Source organism: Rhea americana, unplaced genomic scaffold (genome assembly GCF_003343005.1).
Source record: "Rhea americana isolate MKP2758 unplaced genomic scaffold, rheAme1 scaffold_131, whole genome shotgun sequence".
In the NCBI taxonomy this organism is placed as follows: Eukaryota; Metazoa; Chordata; class Aves; order Rheiformes; family Rheidae; genus Rhea; species Rhea americana.
In genome coordinates, this window is record NW_028185384.1 from 2,656,082 (window position 1) to 2,678,127 (window position 22,046).

Below are 22,046 nucleotides of genomic sequence, written 5' to 3' on the forward strand. Positions count from 1 at the left end.
GGCGGCGGCGGCTCGCGCCGGCCGTTGGGCCATGAGGGCGGGGTGCGTTGGGGGGTGTCCGCGAGGAAACGCGCGCGCGCCGCTCACCGCCGCCGTGCGCGCGCGGGCTTGTGGGAGAGCGGCCTCCGCCCTCCGGGCGAGCGCGCGCGCAGAGGGGAGCGGCGCGGCGCGGCGGAAGGGGCGCATGCGCGTTGCTCCCCCGCGAGCGGGGGAGGGGTGTGCGCATGCGCGGCGCGGGGGGAGGTGGCGGGGAGGCAGCGCGCAGCCTCGTCTGCCCTCAGGGGCGGCCGGCGCCGCCTCAGCCGCTCGCGACGTGCGTTACCCGGAGCGGGACAAGGGCTCGGGCCCCCGGGTGAGATCCCAGCGCCTGGGGATGGAGGAGAGCGAGGGGTGGGTGCRCAGGCCCCGCTTCAGGTCGCCCACGGCTCTCCTCCACTCGTTACAGCGCGGACAGGCCGCGGGCACCACAGACATCACCTCCCRGTTAGCAGTAATCATAAATTTTAGTGAAAGGGATAAGATGGGAAGCACTCAGTTTTCCTTGTAAAGGCAAAGRATGGATTTTATGACCAAAGTTGACCACAGGCAAGGCTTAAAAATAAAGAAAGAGGTAGGTGTGCTATCCCGTCACGTTTTTAGCCCTTAATTGATTTTGTACTTTAATATGGGGAAGGACTACTAGTGGCTGCCAAGCTGTCCTCTCTATTATTACACTGTGCTCACATATTTATGAATTTTCAGATAGCACTTGAAATATCCACAATTTCCACGGGTAGATTAGTGCACTATTTTAAGTTGAATAGAAAACAAAAAATGGCGAGCGTACAGAAATTTATTTTTTTACATCATTATAAATAATGTATAAGTTGGTTTGCCTTTCAATTTTACATGATGTTACAACAACAATATATTACACTGAAACAAAAACTTGATAGAAAAAAATATACAATTGTTTTTGTTTATACACAAATCATTTGTCAGTAGTGACAGCATCTGACAATGACAACAGAAGATTAACAGGTAAAACTTGGGAGACAACAAAGCACAGCTATAACAATGATGTCGTTTGTTGAAAGCAAAATAAAGGCTTTTGCTGTTCTTTGATAAGAGCCAAACTGTCCCCTTCTGCAACTCACATATAATCTGTAAATAGCTAAAATCAAATATGTTACAATCCCCTTTTTAATCAGAATTAAAATAATTTAGTTTTCTTTGAATTTAAATTAATATTTTGTGAATGTGTGGCAATGTGTACTTTTAATACCAGTATAAATTGACAAGTAGTACTTCAGCTGTGTAGATTTAAATCATATAAATTTGACTGGGGCATATACTGCCCTCTGCTTCTCCTATCTCCTCTCAAAAAAACCAACCTCAACCAACCACCTATGTGCCTCCATTTTCACAATGATTCATAAAGCAAGAGTTTAAAACATTTAAAACACCTTTTAGTAATACAGTAGTTAAGATATTAATTGACAAGACCTGTTGTGTGAACAAGGCTTAGGAATTCAATAGTTCTTTTGACTGCATGTTAGGATACAGTTAAATACTTTGGTATCTTTAAAATGCCTATACTGCATAGGAGACACTCTTGCATGAAAGATCACAAATGCTTAAGAATTTACATCTTTATATGCTTATTTTCAGTAGCTTAGACTTTGTAACACTAGCTGCTTAACTTCTGAGTTGACATACCCAACCAATATACAACATAACACTTGTTCGTAAGCAGCACTACCTTTCTCTGAGTTCACTCCGGTTGGGAAAGGATTGTCCTGAATTGCTCTGTAGCAAAAGAAAGTACAGTACAGAAAGATTCTAGCATATATAATTACAAAAGGCACTTTGGAGAATTCACACCGATATTCTGCTGAAATTGGAGTTTCGCCTGAAAAATATTTACCAAACCATTTCTCCTCTTCTGTCCTTCTCCTCCTGTTCTCTTCCATGGTTAATTTAGTTTTTTTTTTTAAGCTAAGTGAAAGAAAAGTAGAGCAAGATAGGATAAGATAAGAAAGGGAGAAGTCAAGTTCGCTTTTCTCTGTTTCTCCTTAGTATTCCAGTGGTATCATCATATCAGGGCTCTCTTTTTGGCACCCGTGTTTTAGAAATGTGTGTTTGTTTGGTTAAAAAAGAACCTGCAAGTATTAATTAAAAACATTAGGTGAATAGTCTAGTCTTTATAATGAGTTATTTCAAATTAATTCCACAGTAGTTTAAATAATATTCCCTCAGTTTTTAAATTTCGGTCATGTAGAGAGCATTAGAATTAAACCTAGGTGAAGATGTGACATAGCCTACTATCTGGTAGTGTTTTTCCAGGTATAATTCTGATCATCTGAATCAGAACCAGAGAGGTTGTAGAATCTCCTTCTCTGGAGATATTCAAAACCTGCCTGGAAGCGATCCCATCTAACATGCTTTAGGTGACCCTGCTTGAGCAGGGAGGTTAGACTAGATGATCTCCAGAGGTCCCTTCCAACCTTACCCATTCTGTGATTCTGTGAAGGTCAGCTACAGTGCTTCCTGGAAACATTTTTAAGCATCACTAATTTTCTTAGCATAGGCTTGGTTTTAGGATGTGCGCTTAGTATTGCTAAAGTACAGTTCGAGTACCTACACACACAGCTATTTTATAATTAATACAGCTTGTTGATTACTATGAGAAACGAGAGCTCCCTGCTTCAGACATTTAAAAAGAGGCTCCAATTTATCTCAATATGRTTTTGAATTTGTAAAAAACGTTTTTGCAGACTATGGAAAAAATAGAGTAGGTAAATGTCTGAATTTGAGATTACTCAGAATAACAGGTCACTACAGGTATTTAGAATAACATAGTTGTGAAATAATGTATAAAGATTGTGTTACTTCAAGGTATTTTTTTCCATTGTTTTGATAAGTCTTTCCTTTTTTTTGAGAAAGATTTGTTGAACGTAAGTATGCTCCTGTATGTTCACTGTGACCTTTCAAAAACAACAAAAATTAGCACAGATTCTTTATAACTTATTTTATCTGCATCTTTATGCTCCGTTCTTGCATGCAGGTGTAAGAAAAAAATTGATACCATCTCTTCAATTACTTTTTATAATAGGGCTTATATTGCTTGCATAGAGGAAAGGAGAAGGAGGGGGGGAAGGAGAAGGAGGGAGGGAAGGAGAAGGAGGGGGGGAAGGAGAAGAGGTCATACCCCGTATGTATAGTTCAGTCCCTCGACCCTCTAATTAGTAGGTAACCCTTTAGACAGAAATAGTATCCCCTAGAGCCACATATTAATCAGTACCAGATGAGTAATTTTCTGCAGGTTACTCCATGGCTTGCAGGCAGTCTTATCCCAGTTCCTAGGGGGCAGCTGGCTCATTACAAAGGCTCTTGTAACTGTCACCTTGCAATAGTGGTCTCAGGGACAAAGCATTTTGCACTTCCTCTGCATAGACTATTTATGCAGTATATATTTAAAGAGGACCAGCTTCAAGTACTGCCAACAGGATCCCTTCCTCCGGTTTTATTTACATTATTTTAAAATGTCTTACTGCCCTGATGGGAGCAAGGAGTTTGTACAGGGAGCAATAGCATCTTTATTTAGACTGCAGTAATGGTTTATACAAGCACACAAACTCTCATTCAGCTATTTCTGTGTCAGACCTATCTCAAATCTTGAGGATGTTTCCAGAAAACTTGTATTCCCTAGCCTCATAAATTGATCTGACAGGAAATATTACTTGTCATTTCTAACCATGCTGCTCTTTGACCATCGTGACCACACCATTAGTGCATGTTCATCTAGGAGTATTATCAAGTAATATTCAACCAAATATAAGGTGGTTTATCCTGCTTTTCCTAATGCATGTTTATCTTCATCTATTGACATTAATATCCATGTTTATAATAGTGCAGGAAACTAGTTCAGGCTATTACTCCCTGAGTTTTTCATATTCACCTTGAATATGTTTCCTCACAATTACAAACAGATTCTGTATTAGCATCTACTGGAAATGACAGTCAAACAGAACGCTGCATAAATGGCAAAGGTCTATCTCTGGGAGCCCTCATGACAGGATTCCATTGAAGAAATCATTTAGGTCTCCCTCTTCATTCTTCTAAGAATTGTTTAATAAACATACTCCAATGCTTTAGTAAATTTACAAATTATATAAACAGAACTCACATCTTTGCTTCTGTATGGTGATTCTTGCATTGTTTAGTATAACTTCTTTCCATATGCAGAAAATTTAAGGCCTCTACAGTTTAAATTGTCTGGCAGTGCAACTTAAAAAAAAAAAAAAAAAGTATATCATTTGCCAGCTGGGAAATTTCTTCAGATGAAACTCTGTTACGTTTAGTTGGAGGCAGTAGTCTATTTACATATTTTTAAGAAAACACTTTTTCTGAACTCTGCAGAAGCCCAGAAGCCTAATGCATAAGGTGGAGTRTATTGATTTAGATAAACCAGAACTGGCTTGCAGGATACAGACATCATCAAGGAAGTCTGGCTTTCAACAACAATTACACTGACAGTGCTCAAGACCGATCTATTAATATTAATAGGTTTGAACCATGAACTAGCCTAGACAACCTGAAATACTTTGAAGTTTTGAATTCATTAACTTAAGTTTGCTTTAGACCCTGGCTTCAATCTAGATTGGAATAATCAATTCAGTCCAGTAAATTCAGAATGTATATTTTAAAATAAAAACAGAGTATCAGAATAAGTTTACCTGTCTTTTTGAACATATTGAAGATTAGTTTTAGGCAAAATTCAGAAGAAAAATAGTTTGGGAATAAACAGAAGTTGGCAGTGTCCTGTTCAGGATTTAGCTCTGTCATCGCCTTAGAGACATTTGTTAACTGAAATCCATCAGGACAAAAAGGCAAGATAACGAAGAGCTGAAATATTAACATTTCAGTAAAGTGCATGAGATTGTGACATACAGCTTTGCTATGACCTTAACTCAGATGCTGAGTTAAAAGAGGGAGATGCCAGGTTCTTTACTATTTTGTTGAGGTTAGCAATCTTTTCTTCTAATAAATAGTTTTTCTTTTCAGCAGTTTTCTGCCGCTGTTCTGTCATCTCCAAAGCCTTCAGCAGTTGTGCATTCTCAACATAGAGATCCTTGACCATTGCATCTGCTTTAGTATTCTTGGAAAGCTAAATTGTGAATAAAACAATTACTCAGAGATAAAAAGCAAAAATAGTGCTTGAAAAATAGGCAAATGTTTACCATAACAAATATCACAAGCAAGTACAACCCACTCATTTCAGCTTATTTTCATTTTAAAAGCTATACATTTCTGGAGTATTTATGGGCGCTAAGAATATTCTGAAATTAGATTGTCTTTGTACTTTGAAAGATCAGATAGATGATAGTGGGCAACAAGCGAGTCTTGTAGTAGGTGAGAACTGCTTATAGCATTTATCTTCTAGGGACAGGTTTAGTTCACAACAGGATCGACAAGCTCAGTGATCCCAGAGATAGTTTTTCAGAGATTTGGACCATCAGCTCCCCCTATAAAACTGGGGACAGCAGCCTAGCACTTGTCTGCATGCCTTTGGGAACAGCCCTTCAGCTGGGGACCCTATCAGCTTAGCTATTCCTTGATGTGGGAGAAGGGACTATCTCTGTCTTGATAGAAAACACATATATTCCTTCCTCATTATCATGTAATGCAGAGTTCCATCTTCTAAATGTTCAGAGCCACCTTTTCCTACACTATCCAGGACTTCTGTAAGAGGCAGACCAGAGCTAGAACAAAAGTCCCCAACAAAAGCAATCCAAGCAAAGCAGAGGTGGTGTTGGAGGAAATGATCATAGATTAACCCTGTCAGTACTTTTTAGGAGTACCTTTTCTACTTCCTATTCTAAGTACAGCTCTTTTCCGGTTAAGATATTTGGCCGAACATTYGTTAATGTTCCTGACTTTAGGTATATCAGCATGCCAAACAAGCATAACTTTTAGGAACTTTGAGCAGGAGAGCCAGTCCCCAATTTAGATTCTTAGGATATTTTGGCCAAATATGCTGTATTTTAGCTCAGAAGCATTAAAAGCAAAAGGAGAACACTTTTTACTCTTCTAAGCAAAAGTCTGACTTGGTAGCTTTTGCTTATTTAGTTGTTTACAGAAGTTATGGGGAAACTTAAGAGAGTAAGAATGCTTACTTGCTCTTTCAGCTGATTTACTTTATCTTGGAGAAGCCTCTTCACAAGTCTTAGTTTCTGTTCTACATCCATCATACGTTCTTCCATCATTTTTAGAAGTGGCTCATGACCCCCCTAGAAAGCAACATTTATATGAGAATCAATTAACAAACAAAAAACCAAAAAAATCAATTCACATTTACCAGTCTCCTCTTTTCAATTCATGCTTTAGAGTAGAGCTGGCACTCCACATTGAGGTCTATTTTACAGTGTAGACTAAGTTAGTATACAGTTCATGCAAGCAAACTGTTATGGCAACAGTTAAAGGGCACTCACATCATTAAAACAGTTTTCCAAGTTTGTGCAAGTTACCCATTAGATTACTAGATCAAAGACAAAGTGATACAGAGCTAAGTTCAGTCTGGACTGCGATAATCCCACATGGATAGTTTCATTTTCTGGTTCTCAGGTGTTGCTGTAGTTCAGTTGCATTTAGGAAACAAAATACAAATTGAAGGCTTAATGTTTTTAGGAGAAAATTAAGGTGAAGTCATAAAGGCATGTTAGTTTGACAGTATAACTCTTCCACATCAAGACCCCTCTGAACTGAATAAGAAATCCAAAAAAGTAGGATGCTATTATTCCAGTCTTGATTTTCACTTTCTTTAAATTAGCTGTGGGTCACTTATGAGCATATACTGAATAAAAATAGAAGTGCACTAGAGTAATGTAACAGATAATTTAACTAAAAGCATAGTAACTCTGTCATGAGCGTGCCTGTTATACCAACTGAGTGTATTCCTAAATAAATTGGAAACCTCAAAATATGAGGAAGTTTGTTTGTATTTGGGAGCACTGCACAATAACTACAAGCAAAGGGGTGGTTCTTCTAATGCTGTCTTGTTACTTTAATTCTAGAAAGTCTTCTGAGAAGAGTAACTTTGATAAAGGACTGCCCCTCAAGTGGCCTACAGAAGCAAAGTACCTTCGTTCCTGTGTGGGATGATAAATGAAAAAAAAAACTGAGGAAGGAGACTTTTAGCTAGTTATTTATCTAAACCACTGTAGAAAGATCCTTTTATGGAATTGACTGAAGTTTACTCAATATTTCAGAGCACCAGAAACTAAGTCTATATACAGGGTTGTGTGTTCTCAGAGCTTGTAAAGAAGTTTTAAAAAGTTAAATTTGAGTCATATAGAAAGCAGTTTTACAGCATTGCTGGACAGGATGTTTTACCAGATTAAAAAAAAATAGTACTAAGTAGAATTTGTAGTACTTCAGCCAAGTTATCTTCAGCTATCTTTTGTAACTTGATTGGAATTTGAAAACATGGCCAAATAATACATTTCAGTTAGTTGCAGGAGCTCCAAGTAGATGAGTGGAAACTTTAAGAACTGGTGGTCTCAACATTTGCAATCCCTGTTTTTTGGGTTAAAGTCAATTTGAGAAACTAACTCAAGCATTAAATAAGAAACCAACTCAACCATTAGGCTTTAAGCTCATTAAAAATATGAGCCAAAATATCTTTGAAAGCAGAGAACTGACAAGGTTCATTGCTCCCAACTAGAAAAATGATAGCTTTGAAACCTGTCTTTTGCTGACCTCTTAAAATACTTTAAAATCTATCTTAATGGTAATTTAAGACAAAAGAAAAAACCCGAAGGATCATCATCTGAGAAACCAATCTGTTAGTATTTTTCTCCTTTTCTGGCCCTCCCATTGTTACTTTATGGTCACAGTAACAGGGTACATCCATGTACTATGCAAACTCCGTTCTCAGATACACAGGCACAACTCCTACTGAAAAGCTGAATACCTGTACATGCTATATCGGAACTCTTTAAAACTTGATACAACAGTCCTCAGTTTCAAAGAGCAAATTTTAGACACCTTAATTGTAATTTTTGTTCATAAAGCTGAAACTTAACAGTAAGACAAGAGACATTGTTTAAAAAAAAWTTTATTTCTCATTTACATTGTCATCTTTCCCTTTTAAAAAGTCTATACATCTTATACAAAAATGCAGTATAAATACCCCAGGTTTTCTTCAAGTCTCTTATAAAATTAGTACCATTTGAGAAAAATAGTTTCTTTCCACATTGAACAAAACCACATTTTAAATAACATAAATAAAAATGATTTGTAACAAATTAAAAAGGACAGGTCATGACCTTTCACAAAATAGTTTCTAGACAAATAAATAGGAAATAACATAACACTGGAAACCTTTAAAAAATATACAAAATAATTTGATCCTCAAGTTTCTCAGCTTATGCCAGTTAGTGTGTGTGTGTGTTTGTCATGGTAAGGAATGCGATCATAAGCAGCCAAGCTGTCAGAGGTGCCCGATCCTCCTGTAGGAATCTGCATGCACTGCTCGCTGCTCCGGTAGCAAGGCCTAGAGAAAGAAGGCAAGCAGCATACTTCACCCTTATATCACGTATTTTTTTTTATATGTATAACTTTGTTAAAGCAAACCACAAATACAAGCTAAGCAAGCAAAGCAAGACAAATAAAAAACACATGCAAAAGCAAGCATGCAGAGCATCACAAATTATATTTTTCTAAATATTAGTATTGGCACTACACATATGCAATAGAGGAGATGCTCAGAATGCATTTTCTTGATGTAAGGACTCTTCAGATGGCTCATCGACGTGTTGGGGTATTTAACAAAGGTCAGTTAACTTTAGGTGGTGATTAATTACAGTTAGCAAAGCAGTTATTTCAGAGGAAATTCATCTTGCACTACATAAAAGGCTTAGATTGTTCAATAGCATTTATGAAAGCCCAGCTGACCTCATTTGGAAAAGAAAAAGCCACCTTACTTACATTTGCATTTCTATATTAAACCTAGTTACAAGTCTTTTCTTTTATATTAGGTCAGGTGAATGGACTGTTGGTCAGAGGGGCTGCCAAAATAAAGTTATTTGAATTCTCAAAAAAGAAACCAGCAACTCCAAGTACTCTGAATACAAAAACAGCCGTTTTCAGGAGGTTCTTAATAGATAGCACTTAGAAAAAGATCGGGTCAGTAACAGGCCCCCACTGTTTACTGAGCAAAGAAAATGACAATGAGCCCAGTGATAGCTACTGCATGACAGGAAGGTAGCCTAGCACAAGACAGAGCAGAAAGAATTATCTAGAATTCAGAAGAGTCCAGACAGATTAACAGAAAGAGGTCAGGAGTTTTAATTTAGTGAAACTTGAGCTTATGACAGTGGTAGCCTTGCAGGACAACAGCTCAAGAGTGATTGTAAAATGAATGAGAACACAGATCAAAGCTGTGATCAGGATGAAAATTGTAATGCATGAGGAACACAGAATAACTCCAAAAAGGAGGGAGGTAACTTTGGATACCTTAATTACACAGAAGGGCTTGGGACCCAAGAAAGCTGCAAATTACAAAGGAGCAGCAGCAAAACTAGATGGTTTAAACTTACACAGAAAGCACGGATAACCTCATGTACTCACTRGTGAAAAGATGAAGAGGGATTAGGATGCAATTTTTCAAGATGCTAAAGGGAACATTAAAATGGACATAAGCTCAACTCAGTGTTAACCCTAGAAATCAAAATGACTAAGAAAAATCACCAATAATGAGAATTAAAACAAGATATGCTCACAGGAGCATTTTAGTTTGTACTCAACTAAAAGCATTAACAAGTTTGGCCTTGTTCAAAGTGATATAATGCATATATTTAACAGTGATTTTATATAGTTATCTAAACAGCCCATGAAAATAGCTGTAGCAGATGTTATGAACTAGAATCTTGTTAATATCCATTCACTTTAAGGGAAAAAAATCAATATAAAAAAGAAAGTCCAAAGGTTTAATTAAGTGCWTTGACAGCAAGTATTTGCCAAGACTCTGGAACAATTTAAATACAAAGCTTTATCTTGGAAAAGCTTTTAATAAAAGAAACAGGAGACATACAAGTCATATCTGTAGAACTACAAGTTCCAGAATATGACTAATTTGCAAATTGTTTCTCAGGCTTTCAAAGGCAAAATTAGTAAGTCATTGCTCCTAATGCAGTACACAGCACATCCATTTGCAGGTGCTATTGCTGCAATATGGCTTTTATTGATTTCCAAATTAAACCACACACTACTTTCATTGTACATGACCAAGTACATTAGCCTGTGATAATGCACTTTGGTCAAGACTCAGCTAAAATAGAACCTTACATTTGTTTTATTTTTAACTACTTGTATATTATTTGCTATCTTTTTTGTTTTATGCCTTTAAAACAGAAACAACAACAGTTCTTACTCCAAGTTTTAGAGACTTTAGATAATACCACTGTATATAGTCTTTCTCCATAATACCCTTTTACAAAATATGCTGTAGACATGTTCAAAGATTTTTGACCTTCAAAGCCTTAGATTCTGAAATAATGCATTTTAAAAAGCACAACAGCAATCAGAGCACAAAATTTAAAAATAAGTAATGCGGCAAACCTACTCTGCAAGCTTAATTTTATATAGAAAAATTCTAATTATTCTACCAGAGCTATTACTACCTATAATCTATTATTTCACATTAGAAAAAAAAAAGAAAGCCACTAAGCCCAGGATGTGCAGCAGCTGCATTTTTTCTGTGAATTAGATTGCTTTTCCCTCACAAATGGCAATGCTGACATTTTTATATGATAGCATTCTCCAAACAATGTCCTACCATGACCAAATAATGAGGACAGGTTGACTTTATGAAAAGGGTTATTTGTTTGTATTATGCTGTACTACATTTGATACAGCAGAAGTCCATGTGGCAGGAATGGCCTGAACTTATGTTTTAGGCATATGTGCTTGTGCAATGTGATTGTATTGTATTTTTAAAGGCCAGATGGTTTCAGACACAGACATTAGGTAAAGAAAAAAAGCTATAAAGAGTTATTGCAAATAGATCAGAAAGAAAAAAAAACAATTAAGCATGGATGGGAGTGTTTACTTCAAGAAAATTAAAGAGGACTGAAGAATTAAGCTATAGCTTAAACTAAATTTGCTGAATAACAAAGGTTTGTTTTGTACATATCTTTGATACAAAGAATTTTAATTTTTGAACTGGCATAAACAGAGAAAGGATCTCAGAATTCAAAAAACTCCAAAATACAAAACCCAAGAAAATTAACCAAACACTCTTCTAATGTTGAAACCTGCAGAGTAAAGAGAGCTTTACCTGTGGCATATTTGTTTCAGAGGGTCTATTTTCAAGTTCCTCCTGAAGACGTTGACTCCTCCTCTCTGCTTGCAGTAGTTGGTATTGGAGCTGCAGGAACTGCTCCTTGGGCACCATAGCACAGCCTTGCTGCTGGAGCTCCCGGGAGTGCGGGGATTGGCTAAGCATCGCACTGGCGTTTGAGTGTAGCATCTAAATAGTAAAAGAAATCAGTTATCAGCAGCAAGCAGCATTGCAGTTTGTACAAAATATCCTTCAGAGCTTCTTTCTTGCATAATACATGATTTACTAGGCATCAACTTAGTCTTGAACAATTTCTTGTAAGCAAGAAAAACAAGCTTGTACTTAGTAACAGAAGCTAAAAAACAAGACTTTCCCCTCTTTTCAATGAGAAAGATGCATCCTTATGTGCAGTTTAAGTCTAAAAGAATCTGAGCTTTCAGTAATAATTTCAGACCTTAATTATAATTCACTGAATTTTTGATGAACTCCTGTCAAAGTTACGAATGTAGTATTCAGTTAYGAGTAAAATCACTAGCATGAGGCTGATTGAAGAAACTTTCCAAAAGTGCTATTTTTCTAGGCTTTCATCTAAGATGGAAAGGTAAAGCAAAAGAAGTTTTCAGGTTAGGGTGTGATGATTTTAGTAATTTGATGCTACTTACTATATTTTATTCAAATTCAGTATTTAGAATCCCATATATGTATCTTTTTATCCACTAGTAGCAGAAGTTAACACATCTTATAATTTTCATTTTTAGTCATGCCACAAGCAGTTTGATAGTCATAAGGAATCAAGACTTGCTATCTGTGCTGCTCAGGCGGAAGTATATGCATGGAGAGGCCCTTGAGATATGGATGCGTTTAGTAATCTGAAGCAGTTAGCTCCAAATTTCAGTTTTGCTTTCATTAAAAGGAGGCTTATAAAATGAAATCAGCAAGTCTACATAACGTAAAGGTAGTTCATACCAAAGTATAGACTGTTTGTCCTCTGAAATGAGCTATACCAACTAAAGAACTTCTATGATAGTGATACTAGGACTCTCAGATGCAAGGACAGACAGATCACATTCCTAGTTGTCTTTTTGGGGTGGAGGGGAGGACAACCACCAAATAGAACAGACTTCGCCCAAAAGGCTTAGCTACACCCCCGCTTAAGTGCTACTCCCAAGCAATGCTGTGACAGTTACTGGATGAAGGTGGCTAGACAAGTTAGGCATTTCTGGCATCACCTTTTTCTGGCAATGTTCCAACCATGAGAGCCTAGTGTTTGATGAACTGTCAGTGTTGGATGATCTGTCAGACAACATAGAGCTAAAAGGAATTATTTCATGGGGTTATTTAGCATTTTCATAGACTAAAGAGAAAAGATCCAGGAAGAATTAGTTCACAGCTGTAGTAGGTTATAATACTACCCCACCTCCCCAAATATAGTCAAAAAAGTGATTTTTCAGACATGCCAATTTGCAGCTTGAATTTGCATAAGATTGACATTTGTTACAGGAAGAAAAGTATTCATTAACCATATCATAAAATTCCTACCTGAAATCTCACAACCATTAGTCTGTTCCTTTAGGAAAAAGGTATGTGAGATTATGTTAATGGTTTTACTTTTCTTTTCGCACATGGTATARTTAGGGCCTTAATTAGTCATTGTACTTTAGTTATTGAGTACYGCTAGAATGGAAAGTTGTAAGCATTTTTCGTAACAGTCCACCTCTGTCAGGGCTATTACTCTAGCATAGACAGAGTATCATTCTGTCTGAAACATGGTAAGAAATGTAATGCTCTRGCCATGTTAAAGTCTGCTGGCCCAAGTAAACAATATAGGTTTAAATGCATTCTAAAAACAAAAAAAACTACCTGTATATGCATGTGTGTGTATATTTATATAAATTTTACACTATTAGGAGGCTCTCATATCAACTTGTCTGTAAAGAAGCTATTCTTTTACAGACAATAGAAAAAGTAATGAGGTTCTTATGGAATTTATCTAAGGTTTCTTATGATATCATGAAATACATTAATCTAATGAAAGAACTGGAGAGAGTCATTAAATGTTACAGCAGCTTAAAAAGTATCAATTGCATAGCTAATGAAAAAAATATAATCTTGCCATACTCATCTCTAGAAGAAAGTGGAACAGTAATGAACTTGCTAAACTATTAGGGATGACATTGACTCTGATCACATATCAGCTAATATTAAAGAAACATTTGACAGTAGTGAAAGGCATGCAGGATATCAGAGGTAAGTATGAAAACAACTTCAAGTCTCACAGTCAATGAAGGAAGGGGTTGAGCCACTTTTCATTTTCTCATAAGCAGTTCAGGCCTTCTGAATGCAATCGGTTATTTCTCCATTTTCATAGTAAAGCCTTAAGAGTATACAACCTCTTTGCCTACAGGTTCAATCTCCCAATATACTAGCCACACAAAACACATTAGTGCAGCTGTCAAAGAATGAATGTCAGATTAAAATGAATAGTGGCTGAATACTTAAAGGATGCATGGAATAAAAAAAGCTGTATAACAGAAATAAATGTATTTTCTCCATGCTATGGTAGTACATTCAAAGTGATTGCTCTACCTTCGCATACTATTTCAGAAAGAGAACTGCACCCTTCTCTGCTAGTTCCAACCACTGAGTTCTAGACAGGTTAGCCATGAACGAAAGGAGAACAGGCACAAAAGAGAAAGTCAGATGTTAGAAAGTGCTAACTGAGCGTTATACAAACCTGCTAGAAAAAGGTTATTGTGAGTAGCAAATCTTGCAYGTTTTGAAATACAGGTTTCAGGAGAAAATGCATTTCCATGCTTGATGTTTACAGCAAGGGATTTAACTGTTTGGAATTTTCCCAAAGCTTAAATGAGAATACATAAAGGCACCGGGCAGATAYAAACAGTGTTTCAACAACTTGTCAAAGTCTCATCTATTCTAATAAAATATTACCACTAGTTGCATTGCATGTTTAGCATAACATGTTGCCCATTCATTTGCTTGATGAAAAACAAAGTGTTTTTAAAAACAGTGTTGTAAAAGACTCATCTAGAACATTCTGATTTATGGAACAAGTCAAAATTTGTCTTCTCTTTAACTCAAATTCAAGGCATCAAGTTTACAGAAAAGACCTGAGATGCAACTCAAAGGTCTATCCTGACCATAAGATATACATTAACCTAATAGAGTTAAGCATGCCTATTTCTGTAACTAACTGTACCTGAGAAAGACACAGTAATTTAATATCCAGTATGATCTGACTCTAGTAATAAACAAACATCCTCATTCAAGACTAGTTTCTTGGGAAGAATCTCAAATGAAGTTTTCATTCATGCCTTTGGATTAACAGCAGGTTGCATAAATTGTTATTCTACCATGCTCTAGATAAAATAGGTTTAAATTCAACATCAAAGTACTCCCATAACAAATAAGAACAGTTTTCTACATTAATAATATTATGCAAATATTAGTTAGGAAACTTGAGGTTACATGTTTTAGGAAGGAACAGAAAATTGTCAGCCTTGTCCCCRAGCACAAAAGTAAATTTCTTTGCTATGCAATTTGCAGTTGGAAACCTTACATGAGATTATGATAAATCAGTGTGCTTCATAGAAGCATGTTTATCACACTGCAACATCTTGATTGTSAAAGATGAGATTAGATGCAGATTAATTTGTCTGGCTTTGATCAGTTTATGTTTCTACACATCTAGAAAAAAATGTTAATTCATAAATTCAGTAAGATACTGATAAACCTCTATGCTGTTCAGTGTAGTTAATATTATTAGAAAGTACCTCCATTAACTGATCATCCAGTTTGACTTGCTTTTTTCTTAGCCTTTCATTTTCTGAGCTGGTTTCCATTTCACATTCAAGAGAATTCATCTGACTGATCTATTAAAAAACAAGAGCTTTCCTTAGAAAGGTAACAGTTTCTCATTTTATGTTTTATTCAGTATGGAAGTCATGAATCACTGTATATCAAGACAATTCATGATTACAAGATGTAAGTAAGCATTTGGACAAGTGTTACATGTTTTGCTAAAAGCAGTATCTAAGACTAAATGTAGACAGCATTTGACAAGTGTCAAAGAATAGRCAGGGTAACCAATTTTCAATCTGGAAAGAGAGCATATGGGAATCTAAATGTAGCATATGGGAGCTGTGTATTGCAGAAGAGAGCCTGCATTTTGTTTATGGTTCCCATGTTCCACTCCTGAACTATTTGTACTGCCTAAAATTCATACAGCATATTGGCATAGACTACAACCCAGTAGTGGAATGCTCTACAGAAGTGCAAAACRAAAGATTACAGGCTCCTCGAGACAGGGGTTAATAATAAGAAACAAGCAGCACACGACTGAGTAGAAAATTACTGTATTAGCTCTTAGAGATTAAAAGCTGCAAGTATTACATTGAAGCCAGTCACTTATTTACCATCTGAAACTAACCTTCCTGTTTGCAGAGGACAACTCCTTCTGAAGCTGTTCACACTCTCTCTTCAAGCTTAATTTCTCTTGCTCTATGGCTTTGACGATACCTGACTGGCTTTGATGCTTCTGGTGCTTTAGAGAAAGGATAGTAGATTCCAGCTGTCTGATCTAAAGAGACCAGAGATGAACAAATATTGAAAGACATTCCAGACCATTCAGAAATAGTTTCATAGTGAGATTTTCAACACTGTCCACTAGGTCAAAACTGACAAACCACTGCAAACCAAATTGCATCTAGTTCATCTAAAATAYCAAATACCATTCAATTTTCTAGTTGTAGCAGTTTCTGGTATATTTTTGACCTTTAGCTTAGAGCACTGTGTCATTCTTTCCCTTCCTCCTCCCCATGATTTGCCTAACACTGGGAGCCAAAAAGCTGAAGGATGCTAGGAATATTAAAGATCTTTTAAGCGTTAGCAGAAACTCATCGAAGATCCTAGTTTGATTTATGTTCAGGATTTTCTTCTTAAAAAGGGCTATCATGTGAAATGTCATAAGAGTCTGCTCTCTAACAAACCCAGTGCAAATATGGAAGAAAGATTCTTCATTATGAAATCTTTCTAGAAATCTTTCTGTTCAGAACTAAYGAACAATATTACTCTTCTCTATCATTTACCCCCCAAAATGAATCACTAAGATTGCCTAGCATGCGGTGACCGCCTGCTGGGGTCTGGTAGCTTGTTCAAGTTACCTTCTCCCTGGAATGAGTTAGATCTGTTTTAGTGTTGTGGACTTCTCTCTGTAATCTCTCATTCTCTTGTCTTAGCAGCTGCTGCTCCTGTTTCGTCAGCTGGTCCAGTTCATCCCAGTGTAGTTTCTTCTGTTGGTCCTGCAGCCCTGAGGAAGGCACAGCCAGTTCTAGAACCCGGTTCTTAAGACAGACAGAATTGCAGGGTTAGGCCTTAAACAAAGCAGCAGACATTTTCTCTATTCAGAGGGGCTTTCAGTAATTATAGACTCTTAAAAGGATTCCCGTCTTCCTCCCAGCCTACATATCATTTTCCAGCAAGAAGCTCAACAAGCTAATCACAGTGCAAAACCAAAGTGGTTCCCTTAGCTGAAATCAGAGATAATAGCTAAATGCTGGAATGGTTAATAGGAGTGCACACAGCTCAACAATATAAAAAGGCAATTTGCACTCTATTTCACAACCTCATCAGCTAAATAATAGAACTCAGTATTATGTATTATTTGGTAATAGCTATAATTTAGTTCCTGTTATACAGCTCAAACAGCCTCTTTTCCATGTGGACATTAAATATTCCTTAATTACATGGCAAACAGGCAAAATCAGTATCTGAATTCATAATACCAATCACAAGATTGCTGTCTACAGCCTCCTTCAGTTATAGTGCTCATCAATTAAAAAAGAAAGGCTGTTACAACACAGTGCCCTTCATCTCCTTGTCAGTCATTAGTTTGGTTGTTAGCACATTTATAGTCTGACATCTGTGAATTCATACTTTGTCCACAGATTTTTTGGGGTGAGAGTTTATTTCAGGAAAGCATAAACACTTGTAGAGAAAGCTATATTTAAAACTTAAGGGATTGATCACACTGTCCTAACATCTAGAGACAGATTTTAAGAGTAAGCTACCATAAATCTGCACGTTATATACAATCTTGCAAGTTAACATTTTTTAAAATGGAAAGCTAGKAAATGGAGAAGACAGGATTAAAATAGGACTTTTCTGTACCCATCTCCTTTTAGCTCTATTAGGCTATTTATCACTTGTGTTTTCAAAAGAATAGTTACATCATTCAGAGTCTACTTATTTAAGTCTGTAGCACTATTTGTGGCTTTGTTGTTGACAACCTAAAAAAAAAAACTAAAAAAGTTGAATACAGTGAGAAGATACAGAAAAGCAGCACTAACATGTCTGTAAATTCTGGCATGCAAAGCTGACCAATTTTGAGGCAGTTTAATGCAAAGCCAGTGCCACTTCAGCACGCCAGTTACCTTGTCATTGGCATTCTGCAGTTGCTTGTGTAAGGACATCACCTCCTGCTTAAGAGTTTCCTTCTCCTGTTGCGTCACCCGTAAGTCTGCTTTTAGTCGGGACATTTGGAGGTTGGTATTTTGCAGTGTTTCATCTAGACTCTGAGCCTGTAACCCATAGGAACACAGCTTTGTATTGGCTGTACCAAGATTTCTTCTAAGCGACTAACTTGGAGAAAACATGGTTCTATTATGCCAGCTACTTGAATGGTGAATAAGTTTGGCAAGAGTGGTTTATCTGCTAGGATATACATGTGTCACAAATCACAAATATTTAGGATCTCTCTCTGATAAAAAGAGGAATGAAGAAATTCTATTGTTGCCAGTCTCCAAAAAAATACCAAATGATTCTCTGAAATTGTCTTCCAAATTAGTAGCTATACAGTCGCTGTTACGGCAGAAATGCTGCACAAATACACGTCTCCCATCCCAGAATATTTAATGTGATATGCTAGGAGAAGGCGATTTATCTTGAATTGAATTCTTCTTGGCAGCCCCTGGCCACAAAGGAACCCCAAACATAGTTAGCCAAGCAAAAGGCCTTTTCTCCTTCTCCCTAGACTGGTAGGAAACAARCTACCGCCAGAAGAACAGGAAGCCGTAGCTTTGTAGTGTACTGGGGATAACTGGGAGGAATGAATAGGCAATGGAACTTGGCTGTAGATGCAAAACAGCATAGCTTATTCTTAGGGAAAAAAATCCCTCGTGGCCCTTATGTTTCCTCTTGTTCTTTAGGAACATCACTCTGAAAGCCCATGAAAGTTAGTTGCCATTAGCTGCATATTAGCTGCATGACATCTTTGCACATATTAGAAGAGAGCTACTTTTTACAAAAAAGTGTTCCAAGAGATTAAAAAAAAAAAAGCAAAAAACTTTTTGATCCAGGGCTATAACAAAACCCACTATATTACCTTTTCGTGTGAAACTGTGAGCTGTGTTTTCAGGGTCTGACTCTGTTGTTCCCAGGACTTCTGTTCCTGCTTCAAGCTGGCAACTGCATTCTCTAAGAAGCTTACTTTAGCTACCTGAAATAAGATWATATCTGTAAACCAGAATCATCCAGGATTTTCTTTAACTCAGTCTGACTTTGAGAATTAAGCTAGTTGGAGTTACAGCTATGCAAAGACAGTAGGGAACAAAAACCCCTGCACTCCCCCCTGGCCCAGTCTCCACGCTTCAACAGGATGTTTATTTATAGTGTGGATGCTGCTTCGGTTTAGAATTACAAACTTACAGTACAGGTCTACAATACAATAGGTCTACAATATAAATCTGAGAACACAGTCTTCCTTGTCCTGCTACAATATTTATATCCAGGCCTTGTGTTCTTCGCAATGTTTGGAATTTGCTACCCAATCAAATTATAGTAAAGCTCTGCTTCAGAATTTAAGCTTCCTCTTTAAGATCAGCTAGAAAAAAAGGCAGAGGAGATTAGGCATTTATTTGGCTTGAAGGTAAGAAGAAAAATCCAAAGTAGTTTCTACAGCTAAGGGTGATACAAGTAGTGGTATAAGCATTTAACAGCTTGTAGAATTAAAGGGCTCATTTAATAGCATGTAGGTAGAGACATGAATTTGCAGTCCTTTCTTACCTTATCAATACACCTGTGTAATTCCTCACTCAGGGCTTCTTTTTCTTTCAGCAGCTTTTCATTTTTAGTAATTAAGCTAGAAACTTCATTTTGAAGGTCAGAGAGATCAGAACATCTGGGCAGCTGTGAAAAACAACCCCCTCAGTTGCATTTCTGTGCTGTTTCAGAGTTTCAAGTGAAAGTTATAAAAAGCTTTCTCCTGTCCCCAGGGCTAAACATCACACACCACCCAGAGTGTCAAAGGAAGGAGCATAGGGCATTTTTGGTGCTCCATTGATATGATTCAAGATGTCCTTCCAGCAACAGCAATGCTAAAGCTTCTCCAGTTGCTCTGTGATCTTTCAGAGAGTCTTTCTCCCCCCATCATACCAATCAGAGGCCAGCAGCCAAATACTGCGCGTCTCATATGAGGCATATCAGTGTGTTATAGTTGCAAAATAGCTATCAAAATACATGGTTTAATATAGGATTAATCAGGTGGTATGACACCAATTACAGTAGAAAGTGAAGCTTCTGCAGGCCAAGCCCATTGTCACTGGTTGTGTTTATGGTATTTGTTTTGTTTGTAAAAAAAAAAAACTGTAAAAAAAAACGCAACTGTAACAGATGTAACAAATCTGGATGTCTTTCTACAAGTACATGCCAGCATTCAACTCAACCTCTGTGAGGCAGAGCAGCTTCCAAGGAAGGGGGAAAATGCACTGTACTACCAACTTCTGGTCCCTTTCCCATTTAATGCTCAGTCCTTTAACTTAACACTCTGCCCCCTCCTGTGCTGTCTTTGCTCAATCTTCTGTCTTTAATTACAGTCAAACCACAATCCACTCTCTACTGAATAGACCTCATCTGCTTTTGCTTTTTAAGACCATTATCAATCCTAAGCATTGGGGACATCAAACGAGCGCTTTATTCTGTGAAGAAAATGACTTTGTAGAGCCCTAATAAGGGGGGGGGGGGCGGCTAAAACTCATTCGTAGCCTTGTGTTATCTATGATTATTAACATATATTTACAGCTTATTGAACCATGCTTATATCAACTACCAAACACTCCAGAAAATTTTCCTTGGAAGCTTCAAGAGACAATGTCTCCAGATGGATTTTAGCAGTAGAAATTCTCCTCTAGAGGACATACTGAAGGACAGTCAGCCTTGGATAGAGCTGTTCCATATGACCAGCTGGCTCAATAGCTGAAGAATCTTTTACTATGGCCTTTCTTCCAAAAAAAGAAAAGAGGGAAAAAAAAATCAACCATTTCAGACTCAGGCAAGAGACAGGGCACATTGAGAGCTGCATTCCTGCTGGCTGTTGGGGGAATAAACCTATTATCTAACTGTAGTCAAGCAAGCTGCATTCCTGCTGGCTGTTGGGGGAATAAACCTATTATCTAACTGTAGTCAAGCAAGCTGCCATACCTGTTTTGTTTTCTCCAGCTCCTGCTTGAGGATGTGGTTTTCCTGTTCCAATATGTGAGCTTGAACTTTAATTTTTGACAGCTCCATCTCCAGGACAGACACCATATTTGATGACTGGAAAAAATAAAAGGCTCAGACTTCAACTTAGAGACAGGCAGAGTAACAGAAGTTACCCGGGGGATGTGACATGAGTTAATGCAGGGATGGCACTGGACTGGACAAACCGGGCAATGCTGGAACATAGGGGTGGAAGTAGTTAGCATCACTAAGATCCATTTGCAAAACAGGGCTGCATACTTCTGTTTCCCTTCCTAACAGGGCCCAGAAAGCTGCCTCTTGTCTGTCTTTCCCATTCCCATCCCTGCATACACATACATTTGCAGGTAGCACTTGGGAAAGTTCAGATTTGAAAGACTACACAGTCAGAGAAAAGGGTGCTAATTCCACGGTACCTATTTTGTACCTTTATTTTAGAGTTTTCCAGTTCCTCTTTCAGTAGCAATCTCTCCTTTTCCCATTCTTCCAAGGAACACTTTCCAGCTTCTCTTTCCTTTTGCTTGAGTACCCTTGCCAGCTGTTGATTAAGATCCTGTACATCTGCTTGGTTTTTGGAATTCCTCTGGCTAAGTTCTGTATTTTCAGAGTCCAGCTGCTGGTTCCTAGTTTTCAGATCCACTACCTGAGTTTGGACAACAGTGTCAGATATGAGTACTTTTACAGTAAGGAGCAGATTTAAAACATTTCCTTCCTGTTAAAATGATTAAGAAATACACTGACAAGAGTCAATACAATTTGATGGCCTGGCCATGGAGGTACAACGTCATTGTACCTTTGCTGTACAAAGGTCTTTCTTTAGCTGGTCACAGATTTCTACAGAGAATATTATAGGCTCTGTATATATACCTGCTTTTTCAGGTTGTCAACCATCTTCTGTACAGCCACTTTCTCCTTTCTTACTGCCTCTATTTTTTGCCTAAGGAAAGAAAAGCTCATTAACATGAGGAAAGCTCATTGTTAATATACACAGGTAGCAAGAATGGGCTGGTTTTTGACATCACTAGAAATGGTCATTCTGGATTTTTTTTAATTTTGAATGGATTATTTATTTATTTATTTATTTTGCTTAGCATCACTGTTTTGCTTAAGCTTGGTGAGTACTCACATGTTTCTTTCCTAGAAGGTTAAGATACTCCCAGGATCACACAAAAAAAAAAAAAAAAAAAAAAAAAAA

At 37.5% G+C, this 22,046-nt stretch overlaps 1 protein-coding gene across 1 annotated transcript in view; it reads right to left on the reverse strand.

The window, feature by feature from the left end:
• Positions 1-822: 822 nt before the first annotated feature.
• NIN (ninein) overlaps positions 823-22,046 on the reverse strand; it is a 50,063-nt gene continuing 28,839 nt past the window's right edge. Inside the window, exons 18-29 of the mRNA XM_085297883.1 lie at positions 21,719-21,788; positions 21,279-21,494; positions 20,816-20,929; positions 19,403-19,525; positions 18,723-18,836; positions 17,773-17,919; positions 16,504-16,683; positions 15,771-15,920; positions 15,115-15,213; positions 11,321-11,512; positions 6,159-6,272; positions 823-5,149 (exon numbers count right to left, since the gene is read on the reverse strand). Of these exons, the coding sequence (XP_085154009.1) occupies positions 4,940-5,149; positions 6,159-6,272; positions 11,321-11,512; positions 15,115-15,213; positions 15,771-15,920; positions 16,504-16,683; positions 17,773-17,919; positions 18,723-18,836; positions 19,403-19,525; positions 20,816-20,929; positions 21,279-21,494; positions 21,719-21,788 (1,729 nt within the window). The 3' untranslated portion in view covers positions 823-4,939. The remainder of the gene's footprint in view (positions 5,150-6,158; positions 6,273-11,320; positions 11,513-15,114; positions 15,214-15,770; positions 15,921-16,503; positions 16,684-17,772; positions 17,920-18,722; positions 18,837-19,402; positions 19,526-20,815; positions 20,930-21,278; positions 21,495-21,718; positions 21,789-22,046) is intronic.